This window comes from Brassica oleracea, chromosome C3 (assembly GCF_000695525.1).
Source record: "Brassica oleracea var. oleracea cultivar TO1000 chromosome C3, BOL, whole genome shotgun sequence".
Classification (NCBI taxonomy): domain Eukaryota; kingdom Viridiplantae; phylum Streptophyta; class Magnoliopsida; order Brassicales; family Brassicaceae; genus Brassica; species Brassica oleracea.
The window spans coordinates 22,622,524-22,647,703 of NC_027750.1; the positions used below are offsets into that span (position 1 = coordinate 22,622,524).

General features: G+C 36.9%; 6 protein-coding genes across 9 annotated transcripts; 4 read left to right on the plus strand and 2 right to left on the minus strand.

The window, feature by feature from the left end:
* Positions 1–3,077: 3,077 nt before the first annotated feature.
* Positions 3,078–5,325, plus strand: LOC106333140 (probable histone-arginine methyltransferase 1.3). Of its 3 annotated transcripts, none has more exons than XM_013771613.1 (8): positions 3,078–3,133; positions 3,242–3,301; positions 3,416–3,502; positions 3,579–3,686; positions 3,775–3,858; positions 3,972–4,049; positions 4,132–4,235; positions 4,316–4,576. In XM_013771613.1, exons 3-8 carry the CDS (start codon positions 3,488–3,490, stop codon positions 4,497–4,499), a joined length of 573 nt encoding a protein of 190 aa, XP_013627067.1. In that variant the 5' UTR covers positions 3,078–3,133; positions 3,242–3,301; positions 3,416–3,487; the 3' UTR covers positions 4,500–4,576. The 3 variants fall into 3 exon arrangements, with proteins under 3 accessions (XP_013627067.1, XP_013627069.1, XP_013627068.1); XM_013771615.1 differs by adding an exon at positions 5,114–5,325 and having other exon boundaries at positions 3,085–3,301; positions 4,316–4,452; XM_013771614.1 differs by lacking the exons at positions 3,078–3,133; positions 3,242–3,301 and having other exon boundaries at positions 3,308–3,502.
* A 1,842-nt stretch (positions 5,326–7,167) lies between these two features.
* LOC106328506 (AT-rich interactive domain-containing protein 1B-like) lies at positions 7,168–9,705 on the plus strand. Its single transcript, XM_013766960.1, has 3 exons — positions 7,168–7,475; positions 7,563–7,638; positions 8,151–9,705. The coding sequence occupies exons 1-3, from the start codon at positions 7,446–7,448 to the stop codon at positions 9,515–9,517; spliced, it is 1,473 nt and encodes a 490-aa protein (XP_013622414.1). The 5' UTR covers positions 7,168–7,445; the 3' UTR covers positions 9,518–9,705.
* Positions 9,706–10,799: 1,094 nt separating this feature from the next.
* LOC106332726 (signal peptidase complex subunit 3A-like) lies at positions 10,800–12,121 on the plus strand. The gene is made up of 6 exons (XM_013771214.1): positions 10,800–11,058; positions 11,158–11,205; positions 11,386–11,448; positions 11,548–11,601; positions 11,683–11,769; positions 11,849–12,121. The coding sequence occupies exons 1-6, from the start codon at positions 10,933–10,935 to the stop codon at positions 11,972–11,974; spliced, it is 504 nt and encodes a 167-aa protein (XP_013626668.1). The 5' UTR covers positions 10,800–10,932; the 3' UTR covers positions 11,975–12,121.
* Positions 12,122–13,145: 1,024 nt separating this feature from the next.
* On the plus strand, positions 13,146–14,355 carry LOC106333583 (F-box/kelch-repeat protein At3g16740-like). Its single transcript, XM_013772014.1, has one exon. It carries the CDS (start codon positions 13,146–13,148, stop codon positions 14,310–14,312), a length of 1,167 nt encoding a protein of 388 aa, XP_013627468.1. The 3' UTR covers positions 14,313–14,355.
* A 2,457-nt stretch (positions 14,356–16,812) lies between these two features.
* LOC106336263 lies at positions 16,813–22,824 on the minus strand. Of its 2 annotated transcripts, none has more exons than XM_013775046.1 (9): positions 21,946–22,824; positions 21,608–21,751; positions 20,770–21,305; positions 20,180–20,471; positions 19,947–20,098; positions 19,550–19,853; positions 19,295–19,476; positions 18,898–19,201; positions 16,813–18,821 (listed from the first exon to the last, which is right to left on the minus strand). In XM_013775046.1, exons 4-9 carry the CDS (start codon positions 20,326–20,328, stop codon positions 18,764–18,766), a joined length of 1,149 nt encoding a protein of 382 aa, XP_013630500.1. In that variant the 5' UTR covers positions 20,329–20,471; positions 20,770–21,305; positions 21,608–21,751; positions 21,946–22,824; the 3' UTR covers positions 16,813–18,763. The 2 variants fall into 2 exon arrangements, with proteins under 2 accessions (XP_013630500.1, XP_013630499.1); XM_013775045.1 differs by having other exon boundaries at positions 20,655–21,305.
* An 88-nt stretch (positions 22,825–22,912) lies between these two features.
* LOC106336264 (protein YIPF1 homolog) lies at positions 22,913–24,796 on the minus strand. Its single transcript, XM_013775047.1, has 6 exons — positions 24,619–24,796; positions 24,451–24,490; positions 24,106–24,186; positions 23,789–23,978; positions 23,423–23,690; positions 22,913–23,333 (listed from the first exon to the last, which is right to left on the minus strand). Exons 1-6 carry the CDS (start codon positions 24,676–24,678, stop codon positions 23,127–23,129), a joined length of 846 nt encoding a protein of 281 aa, XP_013630501.1. The 5' UTR covers positions 24,679–24,796; the 3' UTR covers positions 22,913–23,126.
* Positions 24,797–25,180: the final 384 nt, after the last annotated feature.

A 25,180-nucleotide genomic window follows, 5' to 3' on the forward strand; every position in this document is an offset into this window, starting at 1 on the left:
TATAAATTTCATTCAGTAGCCCCAATATTGACTAATATACATGAATTAACAAAAATATATATATTAAAAATTCTTTATAGTTTTAGAGAAAATGAATGTTTATTAAACATTGACGCAGACGACTTCCACGGAGGTCGTCTGGTAGACTTCCACGGAGGTCGTCTGGTAGACTTCTAGGAAGTCGTCCGTTTAAGTTAGTTTTGCAATTGATTTTAAACCTAGACGACTTACATGGAAGTCGTCCAACAAAAGTTAAATTTCTGACACAATCCGGTCAAATGCAAAACTAACCCATTTTTTCTAGACGACTTACATGGAAGTCGTCCAACAAAAGTTAAATTTCTGACACAATCCGGTCAAATGCAAAACTAACCCATTTTTTCTAGACGACTTACATGGAAGTCGTTCATCTTTGTTTGTTAAAAAAAAATCGAGACGACTTCCATGTAAGTCGTCTAGAAAAAATGGGTTAGTTTTGCATTTGACCGGATTGTGTCAGAAATTTAACTTTTGTTGGACGACTTCCATGTAAGTCGTTCAGTAGAAAATTAAAAAATTAATATTTTGTTATACCTAGACGACTTCCATGGAAGTCGTCTTAGGTTAGTTTTGCAATTGAAAAATAAAATAAAAAAAAATATTTTTTTCTAGACGACCTACACGGAAGTCGTCTGTCCATAACAAAATCATGGAAGTCGTGGACGACTTTCGTGGAAGTCGTCTGATGGACGACTTCCATGTAAGTCGTCTAAACAAAAATAATTTTTTTTGTTTTATTTTTCAATTGCAAAACTAACCTGAGACAACTTACATGGAAGTCGTCTAGGTATAACAAAATATTGAATTTTTTTTTCTACTGAACGACTTGCATGTAAGTCGTTAACAAACAAAGATGGACGACTTCCTTGTAAGTCGTCTAGAAAAACACATTTAAAAGTCAATTGAAAAATTAACTATGCATTGACCAGAAGACTTTCATGTAAGTCGTCTACAACGGAAAGTCATCTCGATGAACATATCTGGAAAAAAAAAAACTAATTTCATAGTTTCAACCAGTGAGATAACTTGTTTAGCACACAAAAGTCTTCTCTAAGCACCCAGAATCTCAAACAAAAGTTACCCACCAAGAATCGTAAGCTTCAATGGCTCTATGAACCATAAAATTTTTAGAATCAAAATCTTGGTTATTTTTGGATGAATATGGAGAGAAAATAAAGAGATGTTTTTTTGGTTTATAAGAATTGATAAAGAAAGAGTGTAAATCGATTTTTAGGTGCATTAAGAGCTTCAAATTGGTTGTTCATGGTGGTTGGTGTATTGATGGCAATGAAAATATTGTGAATAGTTGAGGAAGATGAGAGTGATAGAGTAAAATATGCATTTAAAAAAAAAAAATGATGGCATTTTCGTGAATAATGTGAACTTTGGGGGTGAAAGAGGCAAGTCAAAGTTCCAAAAAAAACATGGGTTAGTTTTGTGTTTGACTTCAAGTTTTGAGTCATATTTGCAAAAAGTCCTTTTATATATCATGCAAAAAAATATTTTACAAAACAAATTTGTATTGAATTTTTAAAATTATTTTTATTAATCTAAATGAATGAGATATATGTAAGTATTCGTAAATATCCGTAAATATTTATTTATTTTTCGGATATCCGTTTTTACATATATCCATATTTTTCTGAAGCAAAGCAAATCGACAAATTAGATATCCGTAACATATGAAACAAATAATAAATACCTTCGAAAACTTAGATATTTGATCCGTGGCCATGCCTATCTACTAGAAACGTGTGGAGTAACATCACCTCCAGCCCCCGTGATATAAATCAAAGCCATTGTTTACTTTTTTGTATTTTCGCATTTTAATTTCATAATTATGAAACGTTCAGATTCATCAAAAAATAATATCTCTAGTCCTTGTCATTACACGAGCGGTAATTCTTATGTGGTATCGATTTTCATAGGACTATTGCCTATTTCCTTGTGGAGTAGTCAATTATTAATTAACTTTGAAGTACATGTGTTTCACGTCTGCAAATGGGTAGATTCATTACTTTCTCACAAATAAAAATTCGAAAATTTTATTCTGATACTTACTTCCGAGAGAAAGTTTCCAAAAAATCAAGTCAAAGGTGTCGTCACATATGCTTTATTTATATTACGTGTTTTGAGATTTCGACTACTAACTTCGTCGACATTCTCACACGTCTCTTCCCATTCGTCTCTTGGCCTTCAGATCAAACCTAACACATGATACATTTAGTTCGTATATGTTTGGTCTTTTTGTTGGTCTGTATACAGTTTCCTATTTTCATGAGAGTATTATCATTATTATATCGCATTATGCCCATATCTATTTTCATTATAAATGTATGTTCCTGGTTAGGGTCTGCTAATTATATAAACTACTCCAATTCAAGCTTGAATATATTCGAAAAGACCATACCTGAGAATAGGAAAGAGATATATAAAGTTACACATTGGGTGACAGTTGTCAGTTTGTCACAGTCACAGCTCTAGGAGTATTGTAGAATGACAAAACTATAAAACGACAACTCGACAAGTATGCAGGATTAAAAAAACTTAAGTACATGCGAAACCGTTGATGATATATGTTTTCTTTTTAACTGAACATGAATCGTGATTTTACACACTTGTCAAAAGATTCAAAACCTGCACGTGTAAGCATGGTTCGTACTTCGTACAAGATAAGATAAAAGCTATCTGAGGAATCAGGATATTTTGACTATAAAGATCTCTTGACACCGGGACATTCCGTCACTTACAGCATCATTATCCCAGTATCTTAGGGGGTTTTTAGAAAAAAATATGATTAAAAAAAAGAAAAAATGGCAATTAAAACAAGTTAAATTGAGACAATAAGATCATTTTTATTCCCACCTCTTAAGTGGGCTCTTAAGAGGTGGCCCCACATTTTTCTTAAAATTCAATTCTTCCTCTTCTTCTGTAAGAGGCGAGTTTTATAGAGTTTTTGTACTGTTTGCGGGTCCCATTGACACGTGGCGATACGCGATTGGTTAGTTTTTAATTTTTTTTTTTATGATTTTCTTCCAGTCTTGCTCTATTGGTGAAGAAGGTTGGGGAAAAGTGTATTGCTGCTGAAGGGAAGGTTTTGATCTCACAAATTTCAAGTCTTTTTACTGCTAAAATGTAGCTTTGAAATGAGTTTATTGCAGACCCAATATGCATTTTGATCGTATTGTGTCTTGTTTCACAGTTATTCAAGTTAGGGACAGTCCACTTCATATGTGTATCTAATGATAACTCAGAGGAGGAGGTTCGTAAAAGTTGCTTACTTTACTATATTTATACTTGAAAGTGAATCTCGTTGATTATGTAATCAGTAATGTGTTTATTTTGTTGCATTTGGAACATTGATCATTCTCTAAAGGAGTTAATATAAAGTTTGGAAGTGAGAAGGATAGCAAGGAGTTTTGTGATTCATTTGAGGAGTGGAGAAAGGATGCTCTTGTTCCAGGTGCGTCTTGAATCTGAAGAACCGGTTTCTCTCTGTGCATACTCATTGACTGTTCTTCTCATTCTTCTGTTTATAGGATCATCCACAGTTTCAGCTAGTAATAGCAAGTTTGACGATAAGATTGAGGCGTCCTCGACAAAAATGTACTTCCATTACTATGGACAACTTCTTCATCAGCAAAAAGGTACGGAATGCCACTATATGTTCTAAGAACTATATGTTGGAGATTGCTCTCTGTTACATTTTCATATATTGTTTCATACTCTATGCAGGCTTTGTTTCGGCATCAACAAAAATATTATGGTGTTGATTTGACACCTCTGTTTGGTTCAGCACACCAAGGTTATTTTTCTCAGGTACATGTGTTTTCACACCAGCAAATACTAGTTTGTAACTGGTTCATTGTATTTGTTTATTCTCTAACTATCATAACCAAAATATTGATGAGTCATATCTGCGGATTGTACAGCCTGTGGTTGATGCATTTGATCCGAGGTTATTGGTAGCTCCCCCCATGTTTCATACGATTGATTTCACTCAGATGAAGGTATAATTCCACTACTTACATCCGTTATTTAGTTTTCTCTAACGTTGAGTAAATAACTTTCAGTCTCAATTTATTTTTACAGGAAGAAGATTTTTATGAGATGGATATCCCATTGAAGTTTACTGCTTCTATGTGCACCCGAGTGCACAGACTTGCCTGCTGGTTCCACGTTCTCTTCGACGGAAGGTACTTTTGCTTCTTTTTTTTGGGTCAAGCCATGTCGTTTTCAAAGTGTACCTACATGGTTTTATTCTTTTTTCCAACAGCACGGTACAAAGATGGCTCACAACTGCTCCTGGTGTGCCTACAATGCATCGGTACCAGCCCACAAAATCAGCTCGCACACATGTCATCCATGGTTCTCCACAGCTACATTCTCTCCATGGTCTTCTCCGTGTTGCAGGTACTACATTTCATCTTCCAAATGTGTCTTTAGATGGAACCCCATGAATCTCCATATCTTAGCAACAATCTCCCTATCTTAGCTTCTTCACCCAATCGATTTGGAATGTAGAGAAAGATATTTGTATCTGTTTAAATTTAAATTTTAATAAAAAAAAGTTTAATAATTTTTTTAAGAACTTTTAAATAAGAGACTTGCATTGGACCACCCAAATATACTCATCTCTTAACTAAGTCTATTAAACTCACTTTTCCAACTAAAAATTATTAAAAAAAAGATTAAGAACCCCAATGAGTATTTGGGATAATGATGCTGTTAGTTCTTAGAAGCTAAACCTAAAAAGGCTATGAGTATAATACATGCCATGAAGACACATTTAGCTTCAACGCATAGCGATTTCTTGAAAAGTGGATGGAGAGAACAAAAAAGATTACTACATAATCTGACAAAGAAAAATTCGTCACGAGGTTGGTTTTCTTATAGTATAAAGAAGACGAAAAAACAACAGAGAAACTTAATAATTTTATCTAGAAAAATAATGGTGTAAAATACCTCTGAAAATGATTCTCAGAATAGAGGGTTCTAGCCACAAGGTTCCTAAACAACTCTATTTTATTTTTCTTATATATTTGTTTGTACATCTAATTTGATTTCTTTCTAGGTTGGAGAAAACTAATTGACTTCTGAGGCAGCCATGGACGGGACCTGCGGCACGGTTTGTAAATGTTGGTCCGTATAGAATGTAACTACATCTAAACGTTAGTTATGATCGAACCATTAGTCATTTTAATTTTTTATACTTATATTAGTTGTTTTACTCTTTTCCAGTTTTTTTTTTAAAATAATAATATTATCTTTTTTTTCATATTGCACCATGTTTAGGCACAGTCAAATGACTTTCAAAATTTTAAAAATTATTATACATGGATCGTATGATTTCCAAGTTATCAAAATACTTCTTAATTAACATTAATTTAAAATATTTATGGCTCCACAATATTAGATTAGGTTCTGAGACATACGCGTGTATCTATTATATATGCTTAGTATGATGATTACTTTAACTAAAGACGGTCAAAGTTGGGTGATAGTTAAAGATGCACGATGTGAATTAAGATAACAATCGCAAAATTAGTTATTTTCCTTCATGTCACCCACAACTATGAATTTGTATGAAAATATCGCTTAAATACTATGACAACATCTCACCGAAGTGCTGCACATGCGTCTCCTGAATTAGAGACATTAAGTTGAGCTTTATAGCTAAATCAAAACCTCAAAATATTTCAACTAGAAGATTAAATAGCTCATTAATAATTATTTGTCTTGGAACTAACTGGTAGTTGAAAGCTGGCCCAAGATAGCTCTATCCACAGCATATAGTGGAAGCGACCTACCTGTCTCATGACCCATTAAAACTCATCCAACATTATTGTTCCCTTCTTCTTCTTCTTATATATAAAACCAATAACAATTAAAATTGTCAGTTCTTATATTTATGTATAAATTTTGTCAAGCATCCTCAACAACAAAAGTTGTTAAATCAATCATGTATTTTTCTAGTTTCCCGGGTTATGAATCATTAAGAAGCAAATTAAATTGAAGGTTTAAGGTTTTTAATTTGGTTCATTTATGATAAACATTTATGTACGAGGTACATTAGTAGTATATAAGTGAGATCTAGATCGCATAATTTACCATTATAGGAGTCTTCAATTAATATTTAAATTCAATAGTAACCTTGTTTGCGTAAGTGATGCTGTTAAACAAGTCGACATTATGGTGACAAAGACCCTATCTTGCAATTGGATCCTAACCTCTCTCGTCAACAATCATTAAAATCATTGATTTAAAATCATTATTACGATCCTGAAATTTGCATGTTAATATCAGTGTCATACATGAATTATTGTAGTCTAATTACTTTGCAAGCAAATGGGTACTATACACTACGTGACCATTCCGACTAAATTCAACGTATAACATCAAGACATTGACAAATGTAAATAGCGACTAATAGATAATTTTCTCAGAACAGTAGACAAAACCACTGCATGATAACAACACGAGAAGCCCAAATTATTGAGCCATGTTAAACTCTGGTTTGCATCTATACGGCATACTCCCTCCGTTTCCTTTTACTCGTCGTTCTAGACTTCGACACACAGATTAATAAAACATTTAAGTTTATCTATTTACTAGATAAAAACATCATTACCAATACACCTAACTATATTTCAACCAATAGAAAAATAGATTAGAATAAAAAGTCAATAAATTTTGCATTGAAATCATAAAACGACACTAATTTTGAAACGAAAATTTTGTTCTAAAACGACATTTAATTCGAAACGGAAGGGGTATTAGATATACTACGAATAATTAAAAGCAAAATACGAATACAGCTATGGAGTGTAGTTAAGGAACCATATTTATTCGTATTGTGCGTTAATCAATCTTATTCCATAAGATGAATACAGCTAAGTACAGAGGCGAAGCGAGGCTGTACTTAACACTGCCAAAGTGAAAGGAGCTACCTTTAAGCTTCTTCTTCTTTTTCTTCCCTCGACTCTGTACCAGAAAAAGAAAAAAGTATAAAACTTTAAAATTAAAATTTTAAAATCAAAACAATAATAAAATGACATATTTAAAAGGATGTTTGCAAATGGAAATGTAAGATTAACCTTGCTTCCTGTTCCACCGTCCTCTCTCTCTCTCTCTCACACACAGACATAAGTAGAAACAATAAACCCTGAAACAGAGAGTTAAAAAGTTTTAAAGCAAAACACAAATTTTGAGTGTGTTTTTAATTTATTGAGTGTCTCTATCTCTTTGTACTTAAACAACAACCAACTTTATTACACTACATAACATACACCCCCCCCCCCCCTATCCACCACCTCCACTCCTCTCTTCACAAATGAGATAAAGGAGAAATAAGAGTTCAGACAGAAACTCTCTCTCTCTCTATACCCACAAAATTAACAGAAATTATGAATAAACAAGATTTTATGAAGCTTCAGGTATACGTTTCCCTTCAAGATTTTGTGTCTGTGTGTGTGTATATATCACTGTGCTAATTCTGCTTACTGTGATTTGATACTTTGCAGACTTGTGTTCTGAAAGTAAATGTACACTGTGAAGGCTGTAAGCATAAAGTGAAAAAGCAGTTGCAGAAAATCGAAGGTGTGTTCTTGGTCTGTTCCTCCCCTCTTCATATATCATTCTTTTCCTTGGCCCATTTTGTACGACCATTTCAATTTTTCTCAGAAGCTTGGATCTATCAATACTGAAGTTAAAAAAAAAACAAAAAAACCAGCTCAAATATACAAAAGTTTTGAAATTTATTCTTTTTTTCTAAATAAAGTTTTGAAATTTATGAAATGTGGGTGTTTTTTTGCTTCCCCTACTGTGTAATACTCTCATCTCTCAAATCATAAAGTTACTAATTTTCCAAAATAATGGAGTCCAAAGCTTTGATGAAATTTACCATCTGGGATACTCCCTTTATAAATTTACAAGAATTACAGCAAACTTTTTAAAAAAATTGCAAGTAAAGTTTATAAAATTCAACAATGGAGCTCAAAAATTTTGAGAGTTACAGCATTGATTGTTTTGTGTTAATTGTCCCAGATTAAAAGCAAGAGACTTGTTAAAATGTCTTGGGATGATTCTGACACTGTTTTGGTTATCTTCAGGAGTGTACTCTGTAAAAGCAGATGTAGAACAGGGGAAAGTCACCGTCACAGGCAACGTCGACCCAGCCATTCTCGTTAAGAAGCTGAGCAAATCAGGGAAACACGCCGAGATCATAGGCGGTGGTGGAGGAGGAAAAGGTGGAAAAGAGAGCAACGGGAACGCCAATGGCGGTGGTGGTGGTGGTGGTCAGAGTCATGGACATGGTCAACCTATGCAGTTGACTCCTCAGCAGATTCAACAAATGATGATGATGAAGGCTGCTCAAGCTGGTGGTGGTGGGAAGGATATGAAGATGATGATGCCTCCTGTGGCATCTAAGGATCAGAAGAAGTCTATTAAGTTCGAGGAAGAGGAAGATGACGATGAGTTTAGTGATGATGATTATGATGATGATGAGGAGTTTAGTGAAGATGATTACGATGACGATGAGTTCGATGATGAAGATGAGGATGATGATGAAATGGGAGGACATGGTCACATGCCTCCTAATAAGATGACGATGATGCCTAACAAGATGCCTCAAATGGGTGGTGGCGGTGGAGCTAAGGGACCTAATGAGATTATGATGATGATGAATGGTCTCAAAGCCGGTGGTGGTGGTGGTGGTGGCGGTGGCGGTGGCGGAGGAGGCGGTGGTGGGTTTGAGATTCCGGTGAAAATGAAGGGAATGGGTGAGGGTAAAATGGGAAAAGAAGATAAAGAGAACAAAGGAGGTGGGGGTAAAACCGGAAAAGCAGATGCTAAAACCGGTGGTGGCCTTCTAGGTTTTTTCAAAAAGGGTAAAAGTGAGAAGGGAGGTGGTAAGAAAGGAGACGGTGGTGGTGATAAGGTGAAGTCCTCCGGTGGTGGGGGAGGAGGAGGAGGTGAAGTTCATCATTATGATGATGGGCCTAAAAAGGGAGGAGGCAAGTCGAAAGGAGGAGCCCATGATATCGATGAGCTCATGAAACAAATCAAAGCAGGTGGAGGAGCTAACAAGGGCAATCATAATCATAGTGCCAAGGGGATGGGTGGCCCAATGGGTCAAGGTGTTCCAATTGGTATGATGGGTCCAATGGGACACCAAGGCGGCGGTGCTTTCCCTGCGGTTCAAGGCTTACCGATGAGTGGAGGCGGAGGATATTATCCACCACCGCCTCAGGCAATGAACCAACAACAATATATGGAAATGATGATGCAACAACAAGCTGCAGCTTATGGAGGATATGGTGGTGGTCATGGTGGAGACATGTACCATCCGATGATGTATGCTCGGCCTTATCCGGCAGTGAATTATGCTCATCCACCGCCAATGCCACCTCCACACTCGGGTCCTTATACTGATATGTTCAGCGATGAGAATCCTGCTGGTTGTAGTATCATGTGATCTTTTGTAATATGGTAATTACAAAATGAATATGAATATGTTTGTCTAAGAAGTCTTATGTTTTTTTTTTGGGGCTGTCTTTCTCTTTTGTAACTCAGTCGAGTAATGGCAACAAAATGTGCTTTGATTTGGTTAGTGGGAATGATGTTTGTAGTATCTCTATTTCTGAAAAAGATATGATTACAATATTCGTTCAGTTTCGAAATGTATAATGCTTGATAGAATTATTGATGTTTCTAGTTGTTTTTCTTAAGGTAATTTTTAATTTTAGTATAAAAAATGTGTAGTCAATATTATTCTGTTGTTTATTTTGTAACTGATTAAATTAATATATTTAATTGTATTTTAATGATATTTTTAAAGTAAAAAGTAAATTGATGTTAAAAATAAGTAAAAACTAAAAGTGAATTTCTGCATTAACTTAAAACAGCAAAATATATATTAGGAAAGAGTATTTATTTAGTTTTTTTTTTTGTGTGAAAAGGACTGTGTAGCCGCCTCTACGGTAGGTGCAATAGCGTTATCATAATGCTTGTCAATCAATTTGTATAGTGTGCCACTAATTTTGTGAAACACATGCCATATTAAATTTGACCCATAAAGCACCGAATCCGTGAGAGATTTATGAGTTGATTACAATGGTTTTTTTTTTCATTAAAAAGGTGTAGGATAAAATCTTTCAGAAGTTGCAGCAAATAGTACTCCAGAGGTCAAATGAGTGCATGAAGCATTGAGAAATCACTTGAATGGTTTGACACAAACCAGTAAAACGTCTCACAGAAACAGGCTTTTAAATGAACAACCAAAAATAATCCCGGTTTAATCAGGCAACTTAACAAGTGACATGTCTAGACGTTTCCTCAATTCCTTGTATATTTAAGGCTCCAATTGGTGACTATTCAAATATGAAGAATTTTTGTTTCTCAAATTTTATATCAATTAAATTAAAATTTTATTTAAATTATTGATAGGTGTGATATATCCTTCTAATTTTTTTAAAACTAACAAATTAATTAAAAAAACTTTCCTCTCCAAATTTTATGAAAAAATAAAAGTTTCTATTTTTATATGTATTCAATTCTTCAAGATGAACTTCTTTTATTATTTTTTTCCATTCTTCTAATGGTTGTGATGAGAAAGACTAAAATTCATTGAATGTATTCTTAGACCAAGGTCCAACCGGAACAAAATAGTTTATTTAGACCGCGATTTCGATTTCGGTTTACATAATTAACCTGCATATATTAGCATTCCGGTTTACAAAGTAACCAATCGGGGACCATACGTGTCTCCACCAATCACATTACAGCAAAAAAAAAACGCTCGTCTTCGTCTTCCTCTATCACTTCAAAGTTCAAAGACGGGACCGCGACAAGAATCAGGTGATCGAAACTCACGAAGGAGAAACCGTAAAGATGCATTCTTTTGGTTACAGAGCAAACGCTCTGCTCGCATTCTCCGTCACGGCACTCGCGTTCATCTGCGCAATTGCGTCTCTCTCGGACAATTTCAGCAACCAGAACCCGTCTGCCGAGATCCAGGTAAAAAAAAATCGTCTCTTTATTGCAGTGGATCTGCGTCGTATGAAAGCTTTGATTTTTGAAATGATGGGTTTTTGATATTGTGGCTGATGATTGCAGATACTTAACATCAATCGGTTTAAGAAGCAATCATATGAAAACGATGAGGTAAAAGTTTCGATCTTTAACGTAAAGGGTTCCTTCCTTCCTTGAGTCATGTATGTTTATGAATTGCTGCTCAAGTTACTTCCCCTAAGTGTAGTAGTGAGTTCATGTATCTTTAAGCCTCCTCGTTTCCCTCTTATCTATTGCTTGTTGCTTACGTTCTTCTACATGTCACTGCTGCAGGTGAGCTTGACATTGGACATAACGGCAGACTTGGAGTCCCTGTTTACTTGGAACACTAAACAGGTTTAGTAACATCTCAAAACACTTAAAAGAGTCCTTGTCTTTTGCAATTGCAAAACAGACTGCTAATGCTGGATATTCGATTATGCAAAATGCTTGCAGGTTTTCGCTTTCGTGGCAGCGGAATACGAAACCCCAAAGAACTCCCTGAATCAGGTATGTTTATAGTCCACACTTTGCTTCAATGCAAAGCCTCCTTGAGACAAGTTGTGGATTGACTTGACATTTCTTTTGCAGGTTTCTCTATGGGATGCGATTATCCCTGATAAGGAACATGCCAAGTTCCGGATTCAAACCTCTAACAAGTACCGTTTCATTGATCAGGTTCAGTAAAATAACCCCCCGCCAAGGCTTTTGTCTCTTCAGAGCTAGAAAATTGAATTGATCATTTGGGATCTTTCAGGGACATAATCTTCGCGGAAAAGAGTTCAACTTGACGTTACACTGGCATGTCATGCCCAAGACCGGCAAGATGTTTGCTGACAAGATTGTCATGCCTGGTTACAGTTTGCCAGATGCATATAAATGATGAAGATTGAAGATAACTTCTAAGAGTTTTTTTTGTATTTCGTTTTTTTTTTCTTTTCATGGTAAAGATTCAGTCTTTTTCTTTTATTCTGTGAACTAGAAAACTAATTTTAAAGGTACTATTGATCTCAACCTAGTTCTTCTGATTCACTTGCCATAGATCTTAGTGGATCAGCCAGATCTAAATTGTCTTGAATCTCACAACCATTTTACTATGTACCCCAAATAGACTTTTACCAATTTCCCTGCTTCAAAACAATCATCATGGGCTCAAGATATATATACAAACTTGCATGAAAGCTTACCTGCAAAGAAAAACAAACCAACATAATTTTTGGAAATAGATATTCATAAAAGAATTATATTTCTATTTTCTAAGCATATTTGTAGCTTCGTTTCTAATTTATTAAAAGAAATTCGGAATTTTAAACTAAGAGGACTATGAATTACTCCCTCCGTTTCATATTAAGTGTCGTTTTAGAGAATTTTTTTCGTTACAAAATAAGTGTTGTTTTCGATTTTCAATGCAAAATTTATTAATTTTATGCAAAATTTATTTTTCTATTGGTTGAAATATGGTTAGGTGTATAGTTAATAGTGTTTTTATAGGAATTATACAAAATTAATTGTTTCCTTAGTCCGTGTGCTGAAACCTAAAACGACACACTTGTAATGAAACAGAGGGACTATTATAGCTTCCCACCAGACCGAATCTAAAAAGTCCACTTATCAGTTATCACTTATAGCTTATCAGTTCTCAGTTATAAGTAAAGAGAGAGTTGTCCAAAGCAAAGTTGAAAAAGTCCACTTATCAGTTATCACTTGCAACTTATCAGTTCTCAGTTATAAGGAAAGAGACAGTTGGTTGGGAGGTTGAGACTACCTAACTTATATCCATTACGATGTTGGGTAAGTTTTGATAGCTTGGAGCTCAAGACATCCTTTAATAAGTTGGTTAACGATAAGATAAGCTTGTCATAATCTTAGTAGTATTAGAATTTAGAAGTTATCTATTACTAATAGGAAAAGGAAATTTACTCTACTATATATATACATGTCTAGATGTGGCATTGACATAACGATTAGAGAAGTTTAGTTTTGAGCATAGTTTTCTAAACATTCAATAAAGAGAGCAAGTATTCGAGTGTGTTTTTCGAGCTACTTTATACGAGATGTCCGATCTTCCAAGGGAGATGGAGGAGGAGGTGCTCTCTAGGCTTCCGGTGACGTCTCTTAGAGACTTGCGATCAACCTGCAAAACTTGGAACACTTTAACGAAAAGCGAGAGCTTTTTAAATAGACACGTCTTTGAAGAAGAAGAAGAAGCACCAGCAAAGAAGAAGCGGAGGAAGTTGGTGATGATGCAGGAGCATAGAGTTTACTTGATGAACGTCGATCTCCTCTATCCATCTATAGAGCGTATAGGTAATCTCAACGCAGATGGAATCGACATATCTAATATCTTTCACTGCGACGGTTTATTCTTATGCACCACCAAAGACACTAGGCTTGTTGTCTGGAACCCTTATCTGGGACAGACAAGGTGGATCGAACCCAGAACTTCTTACCACAGATGGGACAGGTATGCTCTCGGACACGAGAAGAAGAAAAGGCACAAAGTCTTGAGATTTGTGAATGACTACGACCCGAGTGTGAAGCACAGAGTTTGCGAGTTTGAGATCTTCAGTTTAGACTCTAATTCATGGAGGGTCATTGATGATGATTTGACTCCGGACTGTACTGTTTCTTTTCTTCACCGTGGTTTGTCTCTGAAGGGCAACACTTACTGGTACGCTCAAGAGAAGCTCGATTTAAACGGTCCACCAGAGATTAAAGAGCTCCCTGATTTCCTCCTCTGTTTTGATTTTACAACGGAGAGGTTTGGTCCGCGTCTTCCTCTGCCTTTCAACGCTTTCTTCGGAGACATTGTGACTCTTTCTAGTGTTGGAGAAGAGCAGCTTGCGGTGCTATTGCAGAGATGCACGTCACCTGCATTCACTGTCAATATATGGATTACTAGTAAGATTGAGCCCAATGCAGTCTCGTGGAGAAACGTGTTCTTATCTGTTGATATGAAACCACTCATTGGTACTCTGTTTTCGATGTTCGGTGGGAGTTTCTTCGTTGACGAGGAGAAGAAGGTGGCTGTGGTTCTTGATAAAGACCGTGCTAAATCTTTCCCCCCCACACGCAACATTGCTTGCATCATTGGAAACAATGGATACTTTAAACAAGTGGATCTTGGTGAATCTATAGGCAAATGGTGTTACTCAATTGTGTGCCCGTATGTTCCAAGCTCGTTGCAAATCACTAGGCAACTAGAGGAACACACACCCTAATCCATTAAATTTGTATTCTCTTGTTTATTTACTCTAGGTCTCATCTTAGACTCCATTAATTTGTATCTCTGACTAATGTCGGTTTCTTCTTTTATCTGAGACCTATTGATTTGTAGACAATTGTTGGTTTCTCGACATATCTGATGTCCAAAACATAGCAAATCAAAGCAATTTTTCCTTGAAAGCTTCTTAATTAGCTGAAAAGAAAAGAGTATCACTGCTCTCTTTAACTATTCTTTAACCTCTTATATATATATATATGTATATTCTACTGTCATGATTTGCCCTGTCTGTGTTTGGTGGTTGAGCCAAGAACTCAATTTTGGACAAACACTGCTTCCAGTTCCAGGGTTGATTAAGTTTTGGAGGACAAAGCTAAATGCAAGTTGCTAATCGCTACAACAATCCATTATTGACAAAAAAAGGTTTTCTACAAAAAAAAAAACGGACTTTAACTCAGTATACCCTTCTTGGAATTACTACTATTAGAGACTACTAAGTATAATTAGAATATTAAATTTATATATATAACGGCCGAACGTTTTACAAGAATACTTTTTAAATTATTATTTTAACATGTGCTATGCGTACATGTTTTACATGAATGCTTTTATATTTTTATTTTAACATGAACAAAACAAAACAAATTTTATAAAACATAAAAATATTTTAAAAATTATATATAAGAAGATAAATGTTTTAAAACTTTTAAATTATTTGTAAATGCTGGATGGTGTAATGTGATATATTACCTCAACTTAATATTTACTGACAAACAAAATGTGTTTGTAGAAAGAAAAAAAAGAAGATTCTTAAACTTTAATCCTACATTTTACTTACAAAATACTCATGGCTAGTTTAGTTACTGAATAAATAGTTCGTAGCAAATTTGCTTTCACTTGCCATGAAAAACCTCAGAAATATGTGCTTAGTGTGTACCTGCCACATGTTAAAATTATATATTAGCAAGTTTATAAAACGTAACTGAGAAATACATAGCTCAATTGGTGTGTTTATTTCCTTTCCCCCTTTAACCGAGTCACCTGGGTTCAAAACTCTCTCTGCTACCTGTTTTCCCCTTTATTTTAGTTTTAATCTGGGCCAAGCCCAATTATGACACTCCTTAAAACTTATCTTGGGTCCGCCACTGTGCATAGGGCCTGCATTGGAAGCCATCTCCTCAAGAAAGACAGTACGATCATAAATAATGGTGTAGAACTCTACAAAAAATACGATCACTCCTCCATGTTGTCAACCTCTTTGGTACCAAACTCTGTTTTTTTCTGAACAAGTTGCATGAAGCGCATAGATAAAATAGAATTTGAGAATGGAGCATCATCTTCTTAAAACACTTGAATCTCAAGGACACAGTACTACTACCATTTGAAGAATGATAAACTCAAAGTTGAGAATGGAGCATCTGATAGATCCAAGAAGGTTTATTATCGTAAGAGAAGAGGAAAGGAGAGAGTGGGAGAACTAGAGTTGGAGGAAGAGTGTTGAGAAGTCAAGAAGTATTATGAATAAGAAGAGAAGGGAGTAACTTCTATCTGAAGAAGAGTCTTTGCAGTTACAGAAGAGTAGTATAAATAGAGTTGTAATTGAAGAAGTGTCATTCATGCTTTTGTGGTAGTTTGTTATAGACGTCATGAGTCTGTACATTCCGATCGTTATGAGATCGGTGATTTAGAGTGAAGCTCGTCATGAGAGTGTAACTCGAGATCGACTACAAAGCTATACACATTTGTACTTAGTTATTCAATACAGAGTTTGTTATATTACGAGAGAATAGATCTAAGGTCTATCAGCATCATCTTCTTAAGATATCTGCTTGGCGGACAAAAGATGTTAACATTATATTACAAAAGAGAAAGAAAGCAATGCTAGTGTACTCCAGAAACAATCCATATCTTTCACCAAAGTTGAGGACAAAAAGACAAAAAACAATAATGCTTATTTCCTTAAATGACTCGTAGAGAAACATTGTCAAATTTAAGTAGAAAAATTTCAAGCTTCATCTCCGGCAAGCTTGCATCGTCTCCGGACGTCTTCTTCTTCTTCATCCTCTATGACCCAACTGGATCTAAGCAAGTGACGGTGAATTTCCTCTTCTTTTTGGACGGCAGAGAAGCAGAGATGGGTTCGCAAATGACGAAAGAGAAGGAGAAGCAGGACAGCGAAAGAAAGTTAGGAGGAAGAGGAAGAATGTCGTTTTCAGTCGCATGAGAGAGAACTAGTCGAGACTGGAAAAATTAGAGAAGATGTAAAACTGCGTCGTTTAGAAGTTAGGTTTAAAATCGGGGTTTGATCCGGTTGGATTTGGGTGGGTCGGGTAGAATTGGTTGGATCATGGTAATAAACTGATTTCATTAAGGCACCGATGTCTTTAACCATGTTTTGCATTTAAAAAAAAAATAAAAAAATAAAATATTTTTTATTAGTGGGATAAAATAGAATTTTTGAAGAGAGGGCGGGGTATATTGAGTTAAAGTCCGCTTTTTTCAAGTTTACCCTCCAAATGGAGGAAAATAAGCCAAGGCCAAGAGTTATGCCTATCATCTGCTCGATAAAATGCTCCTGAGAAGAAAAGATTGAAGATAAACAATAAGAAGAAGAAGAAGAAGAGATGGAAAGCATCTGGAGGGATTTTGAGACGTGTGGAGAAAAATCTGGGCTCTTGACAGGAGAAACGACAGTCTATGAGTGAAGAGGTCTCTCTTGGGTTACATAACTCAAAGAGAAAGGAAGAGCACAATGAGGCTGAGATGGATAGGTGTGCAGGACTAGTGCTCGATGAAATGCATCTGAAAAGTAAGAGAGTGAAGAGACCGACCTTTACCAATTTATAGCGGATTGAAAGGCACAGCTGAGGACGTTAAGACCTTAACGGAAAGGCCTGGGTTGCAGCTGGAAGATGTATTTAAAAGCCAGCGAAAAAGAGTAATCAAGCGGTGGGAAAGTTTTCCAACAAAAGAAGGCTGTTGAGATTCATAGAGAAGAAGAAGGGGAGAACGAAGATGAACAAAAAGTATGGAAGACTTTCATAAGCCAGGGTGTGGGAAGCTGGCTGTGGGCTATTAGCATTGAAGCATCCTGCCAAATGGAAGAAACTGAGCCAAGCACAGGTACCAAAATACAACAACAAAGGGAGGGTGATTAATAGGATCACTGCGGTGAGGATGTGGTTTATGTTGAAGGCTGCAACGAGGAGTAAAGAAGTTATGTTCTGTTACGATGCATCTTGGTGGAAACGACGAGATCAGAGGTGATGAACAACATATACATGGCGGTAGGAAAGCAAAGGCAAGAAGAAGCCTCAATTCTCAGTTCAGGTGGACATGGTATTGCTACTAGTCCCAAAAGAGGCTGGATATCTCAAACCTTCACCAGTGAATGTGGTATCTTCTGTGAACCAGATAATCATAAAGGTGGGATTAGAGGCAGAACCAGAAGTCGCTTTAAGGCCCAGAGTTAACACTAATTTGGACAGAGAGATGTTTGTGCTGTATGCAAGTTGTGTTGGGGACACTGATACTAATGTTGTGAGCAGTTTGGTGGATGCACGTGTGAAAAGAAATGATATAAGTCTAGGAGGTGGAAGTACAAACCAGGGAAAATGCAGCTCTCGTTGCAAGTGTTTCTGGTCGAAAGAGTTGGTACAGAACGTGAAACAAAGAGTGGGGATGAAGGAGGGAAATTCAATCACGTGATAATGAGTGCCAGTGTCTTTGTCTCAGAAGTTGGACATCACATGTATAAGTCTGGTACTGCAGTGGCTTGAGAACACAAGACCTCAGATGCCATCATTTGCATTGTGGGTTCCAGAGTTTTATGTCTCTGCATTCCTAACAGTCACTCAGTCGGAAGAGATTATCACAGAAGCGGACGGGGACCACGAGCTGAAGTAGGGGGTCACACACATCATGCAGAAAGGAGTTCATAATGACACAAATAGCCACTGTCGAGTTATGTGGCTTCTTTGGTTCAGTGTTTTTGGTGAGGGAAGATGATGTTATCAGAATTTTCAACCTCGAGAAGAAGGGTACTTGGTACACAAGGAGGAGTTTGATTAGAAAATACAGTCTTGCGCTGAAAAACAGGTGTGGGAGCCGGGAGTAATCATTGAGAGACGGATTGGCAAGAACACAGGAAACAGAAACTTTAGGTGCAGTAAAGGCGTTTCGAACAAGGGGAAGAAAGCTGGAGTAGCTGTTGTGTTAAATCTAGGGAATCAACCTCAAAGGAAAACCCTTTTGCTTTACTAATCCTCTTCGGGATGTTTCATTTCACAAGAGCTCTCATGCAACATCTTAGAGCGCTGGGTTTGGGTATTCTATTGTAATTCCTTTTTTGATCAATACAACAACTTTTGTTCCCTTTTCATACTTCTTTTTACAAGTTTGAACAGTAAAGTGTATCATTCTTCTTCTTGTCCTTCTCCATCTTCTTCTTCAACTTCTTCTTGTCCTTCCTCCAATTAAACGACAGTGGACTATGAATCTGGCATACCTATCACAAACCGCAAAAGTTATAGACAAGAAAGGAAAAAAAAAAAGAGTAAAAATGTTTTAATAAAAGCACTTACTCATCGCAGTCATACAATCTTCGCACCATTGTTGCATTTAGACTCGGATCATTGGGAACAGCATAGGAGGTTCGGTAACTAAGTGGAACATGACCAGGAATCTTAGTAGGAGAGCCATACCAGTCAACCGTATGGAGGCTCTCTTGTCTAGTGAACACGTAGATGCCTTGATCAAGTTCATCAAGCCCTGCAGCAAGTCCCTTTGACAGTGGAAGCTTTCCACTGTGAGCAAAAAGAGTCATGAGATCTCCATAGTCTAACCAGTTGTCTGTGGAGTCCTGAAGTATATCTTGCACCCATGGTTCTGTTATATAAAATCCCATTTTGGAGTAACATCAGAAGCAACATCACATGCCTATATCAGAAGTCATAAACAATAGACAGAGTCATAACCAACCGAGAGTGTTTGGGAGTGTTTGAGAGGTAACATCAGAAGCTGCTGTGGCAACATCACCAACAGTAGAAAGATTAACAGGAGGAGTACGATCTTCGCCAGCTTCTTCCAGTTCTGCCTCTTGTTCCTGTTCTTCTTCTTGTCCTCCTCCAATTAAACGACAGTGGACTATGTATCTGGCATACCTATCACAAACCGCAAAAGTTATAGACAAGAAAGGAAAAAAAAGAGCAAAAATGTTTTTAAAAAAGCACTTACTCATCGCAGTCATACAATCTTCGCACCATTGTTGCATTTAGGCTCAGATCATTGGGAACAGCATAGGAGGTTCGGTAACTAAGTGGAACATGACCAGGAATCTTAGTAGGAGAGCCATACCAGTCAACCGTATGGAGGCTCTCTTGTCTAGTGAACACGTAGATGCCTTGATCAAGTTCATCAAGCCCTGCAGCAAGTCCCTTTGACAGTGGAAGCTTTCCACTGTGAGCAAAAAGAGTCATGAGATCTCCATAGTCTAACCAGTTGTCTGTGGAGTCCTGAAGTATATCTTGCATCCATGGTTCTGTTATATAAAATCCCATTTTGGAGTAACATCAGAAGCAACATCACATGCCTATATCAGAAGTCATAACCAATAGACAGAGTCATAACCAACCGAGAGTGTTTGAGAGTGTTTGAGAGGCAACATCAAAAGCTGCAGTGGCAAGATTAACAGGAGGAGTAAGATCTTCGCCAGCCTCTTCCAGTTCTGCTTCTTGTCTCTGTTCTTCTTCAATGAACCGGAAGTGAACCAGGCACAGCACATGCCTATACGATCACAAGACCACCAAAAAATTTAGAGACAAAAAAAGGAAAAAAAAAAAGGAAAGTTTTTTGCAAGTTGCTTACCCCGGACAAATGTAAATTCTTCTCTCCAAGGATGGAGTTACGTTGGACTTCTTAGTGAAACTAGTATACAACACTCTTACATCTCCAGCAATTCCACTAGCTTCATGATTTTGAAAATCCCACTCAATTTCATCAGTCTTGTGATCCATTTCATAGACATAAAGGCCTTCCTCAAAAGAAGCAGGTCCTTTGGAGAGTAGAAATGTTCCAGAAAACTCAAAAAGACTCTGAAGATCATCGTATCCGAGCCATCCGTAAGTGGATTTCTTGATGATCTCTACGATCCTTGGATCTGTGAGAGAGAGAGAAAGAAACTACTATAAACACACAGAAGCTTCGATAGAAATTGACAATATAATACTGAATCTGAACATCTTAACCAACAAAATCCAAATCAATCATTCTTGGATAACAAGAAACAGAATCGATCATTCTTGGATAACAAGAAACAGAAACAAAAAGAAAATAATTTTACCTCTGTCATAGAGGCGAAGGTTTTCCGCCATGAGACGAGAAGCTTCGATGATGGTAACTCCAGATACTTTGAAAGACTCTCGATGATGATGATGGAGAGGAAGAAGAAGGTTTACTTCATAAAAGCTCGACTTCTATGACCCTTTAACAGCATAACCGCCTAAATAACACGGTAACTCCACGTCAGCTTTTCTCTGATTTTTTTATTAGTCTTCCTCCCTTCCCTGACCAATGAGAGCGTGTCCTCAACTGCACGTGTCCTTTCAAGTTCTTGTTTAAGATGGCTTGATTGTGCATCAAGTTTACCTAAGCCCTTGAGAGTAGTTGTAGCTTCAAGGCTGAGTTATCTTTCTCTAAAGCCTCAGAGTTTCAGGTAAAGGTCCTCTTCGTGAACTGAAGCAGTAGTATCAACCTCTTCTTTTCCAGTTCCAAGTCTGGCTTGAAGCTCCTTGATTTGGGATTCAAATTCAGATCTTGTAGCTTCCCACTCCGAGCATTTCTTGTTTATAGCTTCGTCTTCTATCTTCTGTTTTTGCTCTTCTCTTCCCTGCCAGAGCTGCCTCACACATTCCTTGAGTTCACTATCAAGAGCTGAAACTTTGCTTACAGAAGCATTAAGCTGTTGCTTTAGAACCGCAGCTTCTTTCTCAACCTATATAAAGAAAAATGGCCATGAACATTCGTTGATATTACTGAGAACTAAATGACAAGAACAAGAAGTAACCTATGACAGCTTCCTCTGCAATTTAGTTTATATTCTTGTAGTTTCAATCACATTCTACCATAAAATGAAGAAGAAGAAACCATAACAAAAATCTATCAAGTTTTTTAGAAAAAAAAATCTCTATTAATCATAGATGGAATAACGCTCGCCAACAGCTAGAGATACAGACAAGAAATTGCTACATAAAACTCAAAAGCTTATTGACAAAAAAAAAAAAGAGGAAACTTTACCTGATCGTGTGAGATTCTTTCAGAATGAGAAGAGAGTGAGCCTGTACTCTCTGTCTCTCCCCGACTTTTCTCAAAGGACTTCCTCCATAACCAGCTTCTCCGGTCCATCTCCACACCCACCAAAAACATTCAAACACAATTCATCTGCAAAAGAAAAAAAACGAAGCTTTAAGGAGAAAAATCAGTTGGATTCACTTACAGTTAACTCTCTGACAAAAATCAATTTCCACCAACTACAAAATCTCTGTCTATCTCCAAAGGTCTAATCTTTTATTTTATTTTTGATTGCTTGAGATGATGTAAAAAAGATGAACAAACTGAGAAACTTAACACGGTACCTGACAACAACACACAACACACCTCAAATCTCACGCCATGAGCAGAAGAAATAATTGAAGGAGAAGATTAGTGTGAGAATCTGGCTGTCCAATCCAACGGCCATTTTCAGACAAGAACAGCTTAATTTAAAAAAAAAAAAAGAGAAATGAAAAGTGGAAGTCTCGCCGGATCCACCACCACTTGATAAAAATGCGGAGAGGAGGAAGGAAAGTTGAAAAATTCCAATTTAGCTACAATTCGCCATTTGATCAAAAGAAGCTATAATTCGCCAACACGTGCTACAATTTTGCAACTTCATTTTTATTAGAGTTTTTTTGAGTACAGAAAGGATAAGCCAACACGTGCTACATAACATTCTCCAAAAAGAATGAACACGTGTCAAGTGAGAGGCATGCACTCTTGACAATTCAGCTGCTCCGCCGGCTCCGATCTTCGCCTCCGGTGCCTCCAATCAATCAGACGCCGAGGCTGTTTTCTCTTCCCTTCCTCTACACTTTATCATCTTCGGAACTTGCACTCATTAAAATTCGTTCTTTCGCCAGACAACCGCCGCTGGACCATCTACAGTAGAAAACTCGTACCTCCTCCGATTGTTAACTCAAGGAACACTTTAATCGAGTTAGAGAAGATTCTTTGTTGGACCATCTACAAGAGATGCCAAACTCTACTGAAACTCTCATACGTTGGTCAAGATTACTCTTAACATCTACATCCTCCTTTCCATCCGAGAGACTACTCATAATCATAGACAAGACAACAAACTTTCAAGTTTTGTAATGTTTTTATTGGCGTTATGTAGTAGAAGAATTTTTTACAAAACTTGTCAGTGTTTCCCAGTGAAGATTGGCGGTGTCCGTACAACTCTTGTAAGAGTAAGACCGATCCTATAAAAATGAAGATTCTTTGGGTCCTTTCAGTTCTTCACATTGCTGGGAGTCGCATGCATATATTTTGAACATCACATCAGCAAACAAATCGATATATTTTTATTACAATATTTTCTACAAGTATACCATGGAAGGTTCAAGTAACTAAATGAAATGGAATCATAGAGTTCAGCTTCCAAGCCGTACAAAAATTTGGATAAAATTTGAGGAGAAAACGTTATGGATGGATCTACAAATTATCAGAAACTCACATTACCTTTTCAGGTTATAGGAAGAACAAAGGTCTAAATGGATCATACGGTGACAGTGAATAGATAAAGCTTCAGCACAACCGCAAGCCCGAGCTGCAAAAGAAAGATGCTTGCGATTATCAGGATCGATCTCTCCCCAGCAGAATTGATATGCGCTTTGAGGTTGAGAGCCACAAAGGTTGCAGACATGAACCCTGCTACACCCGCAATAACCCATCTGAAGATCTCCACTGGCACGACCGAGAGGCACTGCAAACAGATTAAAAAAATGTCAAAGTCTCATTCATCATCATATTCAGATGTTTTCGATTTTTATTTAGGAGGAGAAGTATTGGTACCAATGCGGGGATAAACACGAATAGAGAATAGCCGTAGAGACAGAAGAGCTGGACTAGTCCCGAAGGTGCAGAGAAGTACTTGAGAACGACATATAACGCGAGAGGAACAAGCGTGACATAACCGTAGAACACTCCTGCGGACCAAGTCACAAGATTGATATCGTAGTTCCATTCTTGTTTCTTCCATTTGTGTGCCACGTATGTGACAAACGTGCCGATCGATGCCGCCACGAATATCAAAGTCGTGCATATCCAAAATGGACCATACCTGCGAAATGCAAAATCAATTATCAGATTTTGAGTTACATTGTCTGAGAAACCAAATGCATCTTAAGCTGAAAAAAGGATAAAGACTACAAATCTTACAAGTCAGGCTTATCGGCAGTCTTCTCCGTAAAAGTTCCACGGAACGGGAAGAGAGATTCTTTGAGCCTCTCCACAACATCAGAAGTGTCGACATCAAAGAAAGGCTTGTAAGCACCGACAGTGAATTTATGGAGCCAGCCACCAGACTGAGGCTCATCTGTACTACTATTACCATTCCCAGAAAATGTATCTGCACCAGTAAGCCACATAACACATACCAAATCAGCAAGATATGAACACGTATCCACATTCTAAATTTTCCACAGCCTAACATCTTAACTAATATATAATAAGAAGTCAAGAGAATCAAATAATACCGTCAGCATCTCGAGGAGGATTACTACCACCAGAGATCTTGCCCTGAGTAGCAGACGGAGGAAAGGTTTGAAGATTTGAGTCTGCATAACACAACAATGCAATCCTTTAATAAGAGCTCAACATGAACATAGTACATTTGTAATCACAAGATTCATTCATCTGCTAATCCATAGATCCTTTCAAAATCCATAACAGTTCCTTACAAAGTTACACTGTAATTCCTTTTCTGTTAGCTCAAATCAACAAAACTCTTCCGTCTAAACCGATTCGTTCTTTCCTAAACGCTCTATTCATCAAATTTCACCTCGTAAACTGGAAATTTTGAGAGAACGCGACGATGTTACCTGCGAATTTGACGGTGGTGTGGCCTGGATCTGGAACAGACTACGATTTGACACACAAAAACACACACACAAACAATGGAAGCTAGATCAGATCGGGAGAATCAGTCTATGGATGAGTACATATACACATTTATAACAACTGAGATCGAGTAGATAGAAGGAGCTTACAGGTACAAATCCAGAGACTTTCTGGGCGTCGATAGTCGTGTAGCTCCCGCCGGTGATCATCTTCCTCTCTCCTCCTTACCGATCTTCCCTCCGTCTCCTATCTCTCTCTAAGAAATCAAAATTTGCTTTGGAAAATTTTAATCCTTCGGTCCAAGACGATTTGATGGGAACCAGGGCGTAACCTTCTCCTTCGTTTAGAAGCTTAGTCCTACTAGCTCTATTTATTTTTATTTATTTTTTTCCTTTTGTAAACAATTTTAAAAGAGAAAATGAACAAATTTGTCAGGTTTATGCAAATTTAATTGTGTTATTAATAAGTTAGTGCTACACATTTTATAGTATTGATTCCAAATATCTAGACTATCAGTTTTTTATAAGAATAACTAATCAAAAATCTCTGAAAAACTTGAGAAATTCATATTAAAATCTTTTAAATAAGAGATTTTGGTATCAATTTTCATATTTTAGAAAAACTTCTTATAATTTATATTCACGTTCTAGCTGATTATCTCTCAATGTAAGTGCGCTTAGATGTCTCACAATTATCATAGACTAATAATGA

Coding starts and splice junctions, on each gene's coding strand:
- LOC106328506 (XM_013766960.1), top strand. CDS start 7,446: ATGAATAAACAAGATTTTATGAAGCTTCAG. Junction 7,476..7,562: donor AAGATTTTATGAAGCTTCAG/GTATACGTTTCC, acceptor GATACTTTGCAG/ACTTGTGTTCTGAAAGTAAA. Junction 7,639..8,150: donor GCAGTTGCAGAAAATCGAAG/GTGTGTTCTTGG, acceptor GGTTATCTTCAG/GAGTGTACTCTGTAAAAGCA.
- LOC106336263 (XM_013775045.1), bottom strand. CDS start 20,685: ATGGCGGAAAACCTTCGCCTCTATGACAGAG. Junction 19,477..19,549: donor AGATTGTATGACTGCGATGA/GTAAGTGCTTTT, acceptor GGTTTGTGATAG/GTATGCCAGATACATAGTCC. Junction 19,202..19,294: donor AACACTCCCAAACACTCTCG/GTTGGTTATGAC, acceptor TTTATATAACAG/AACCATGGGTGCAAGATATA.
- LOC106333140 (XM_013771613.1), top strand. Junction 3,859..3,971: donor ACCAAGGTTATTTTTCTCAG/GTACATGTGTTT, acceptor CGGATTGTACAG/CCTGTGGTTGATGCATTTGA. Junction 4,236..4,315: donor CACGTTCTCTTCGACGGAAG/GTACTTTTGCTT, acceptor TTTTTCCAACAG/CACGGTACAAAGATGGCTCA.
- LOC106332726 (XM_013771214.1), top strand. CDS start 10,933: ATGCATTCTTTTGGTTACAGAGCAAACGCTCTGCTCGCATTCTCCGTC. Junction 11,059..11,157: donor ACCCGTCTGCCGAGATCCAG/GTAAAAAAAAAT, acceptor TGATGATTGCAG/ATACTTAACATCAATCGGTT. Junction 11,602..11,682: donor CAAAGAACTCCCTGAATCAG/GTATGTTTATAG, acceptor TTTCTTTTGCAG/GTTTCTCTATGGGATGCGAT.
- LOC106336264 (XM_013775047.1), bottom strand. CDS start 24,678: ATGATCACCGGCGGGAGCTACACGACTATCGACGCCCAGAAAGTCTCT. Junction 24,187..24,450: donor CACCACCGTCAAATTCGCAG/GTAACATCGTCG, acceptor TGTGTTATGCAG/ACTCAAATCTTCAAACCTTT. Junction 23,691..23,788: donor ACTGCCGATAAGCCTGACTT/GTAAGATTTGTA, acceptor TGCATTTCGCAG/GTATGGTCCATTTTGGATAT.
- LOC106333583 (XM_013772014.1), top strand. CDS start 13,146: ATGTCCGATCTTCCAAGGGAGATGGAGGAGGAGGTGCTCTCTAGGCTT.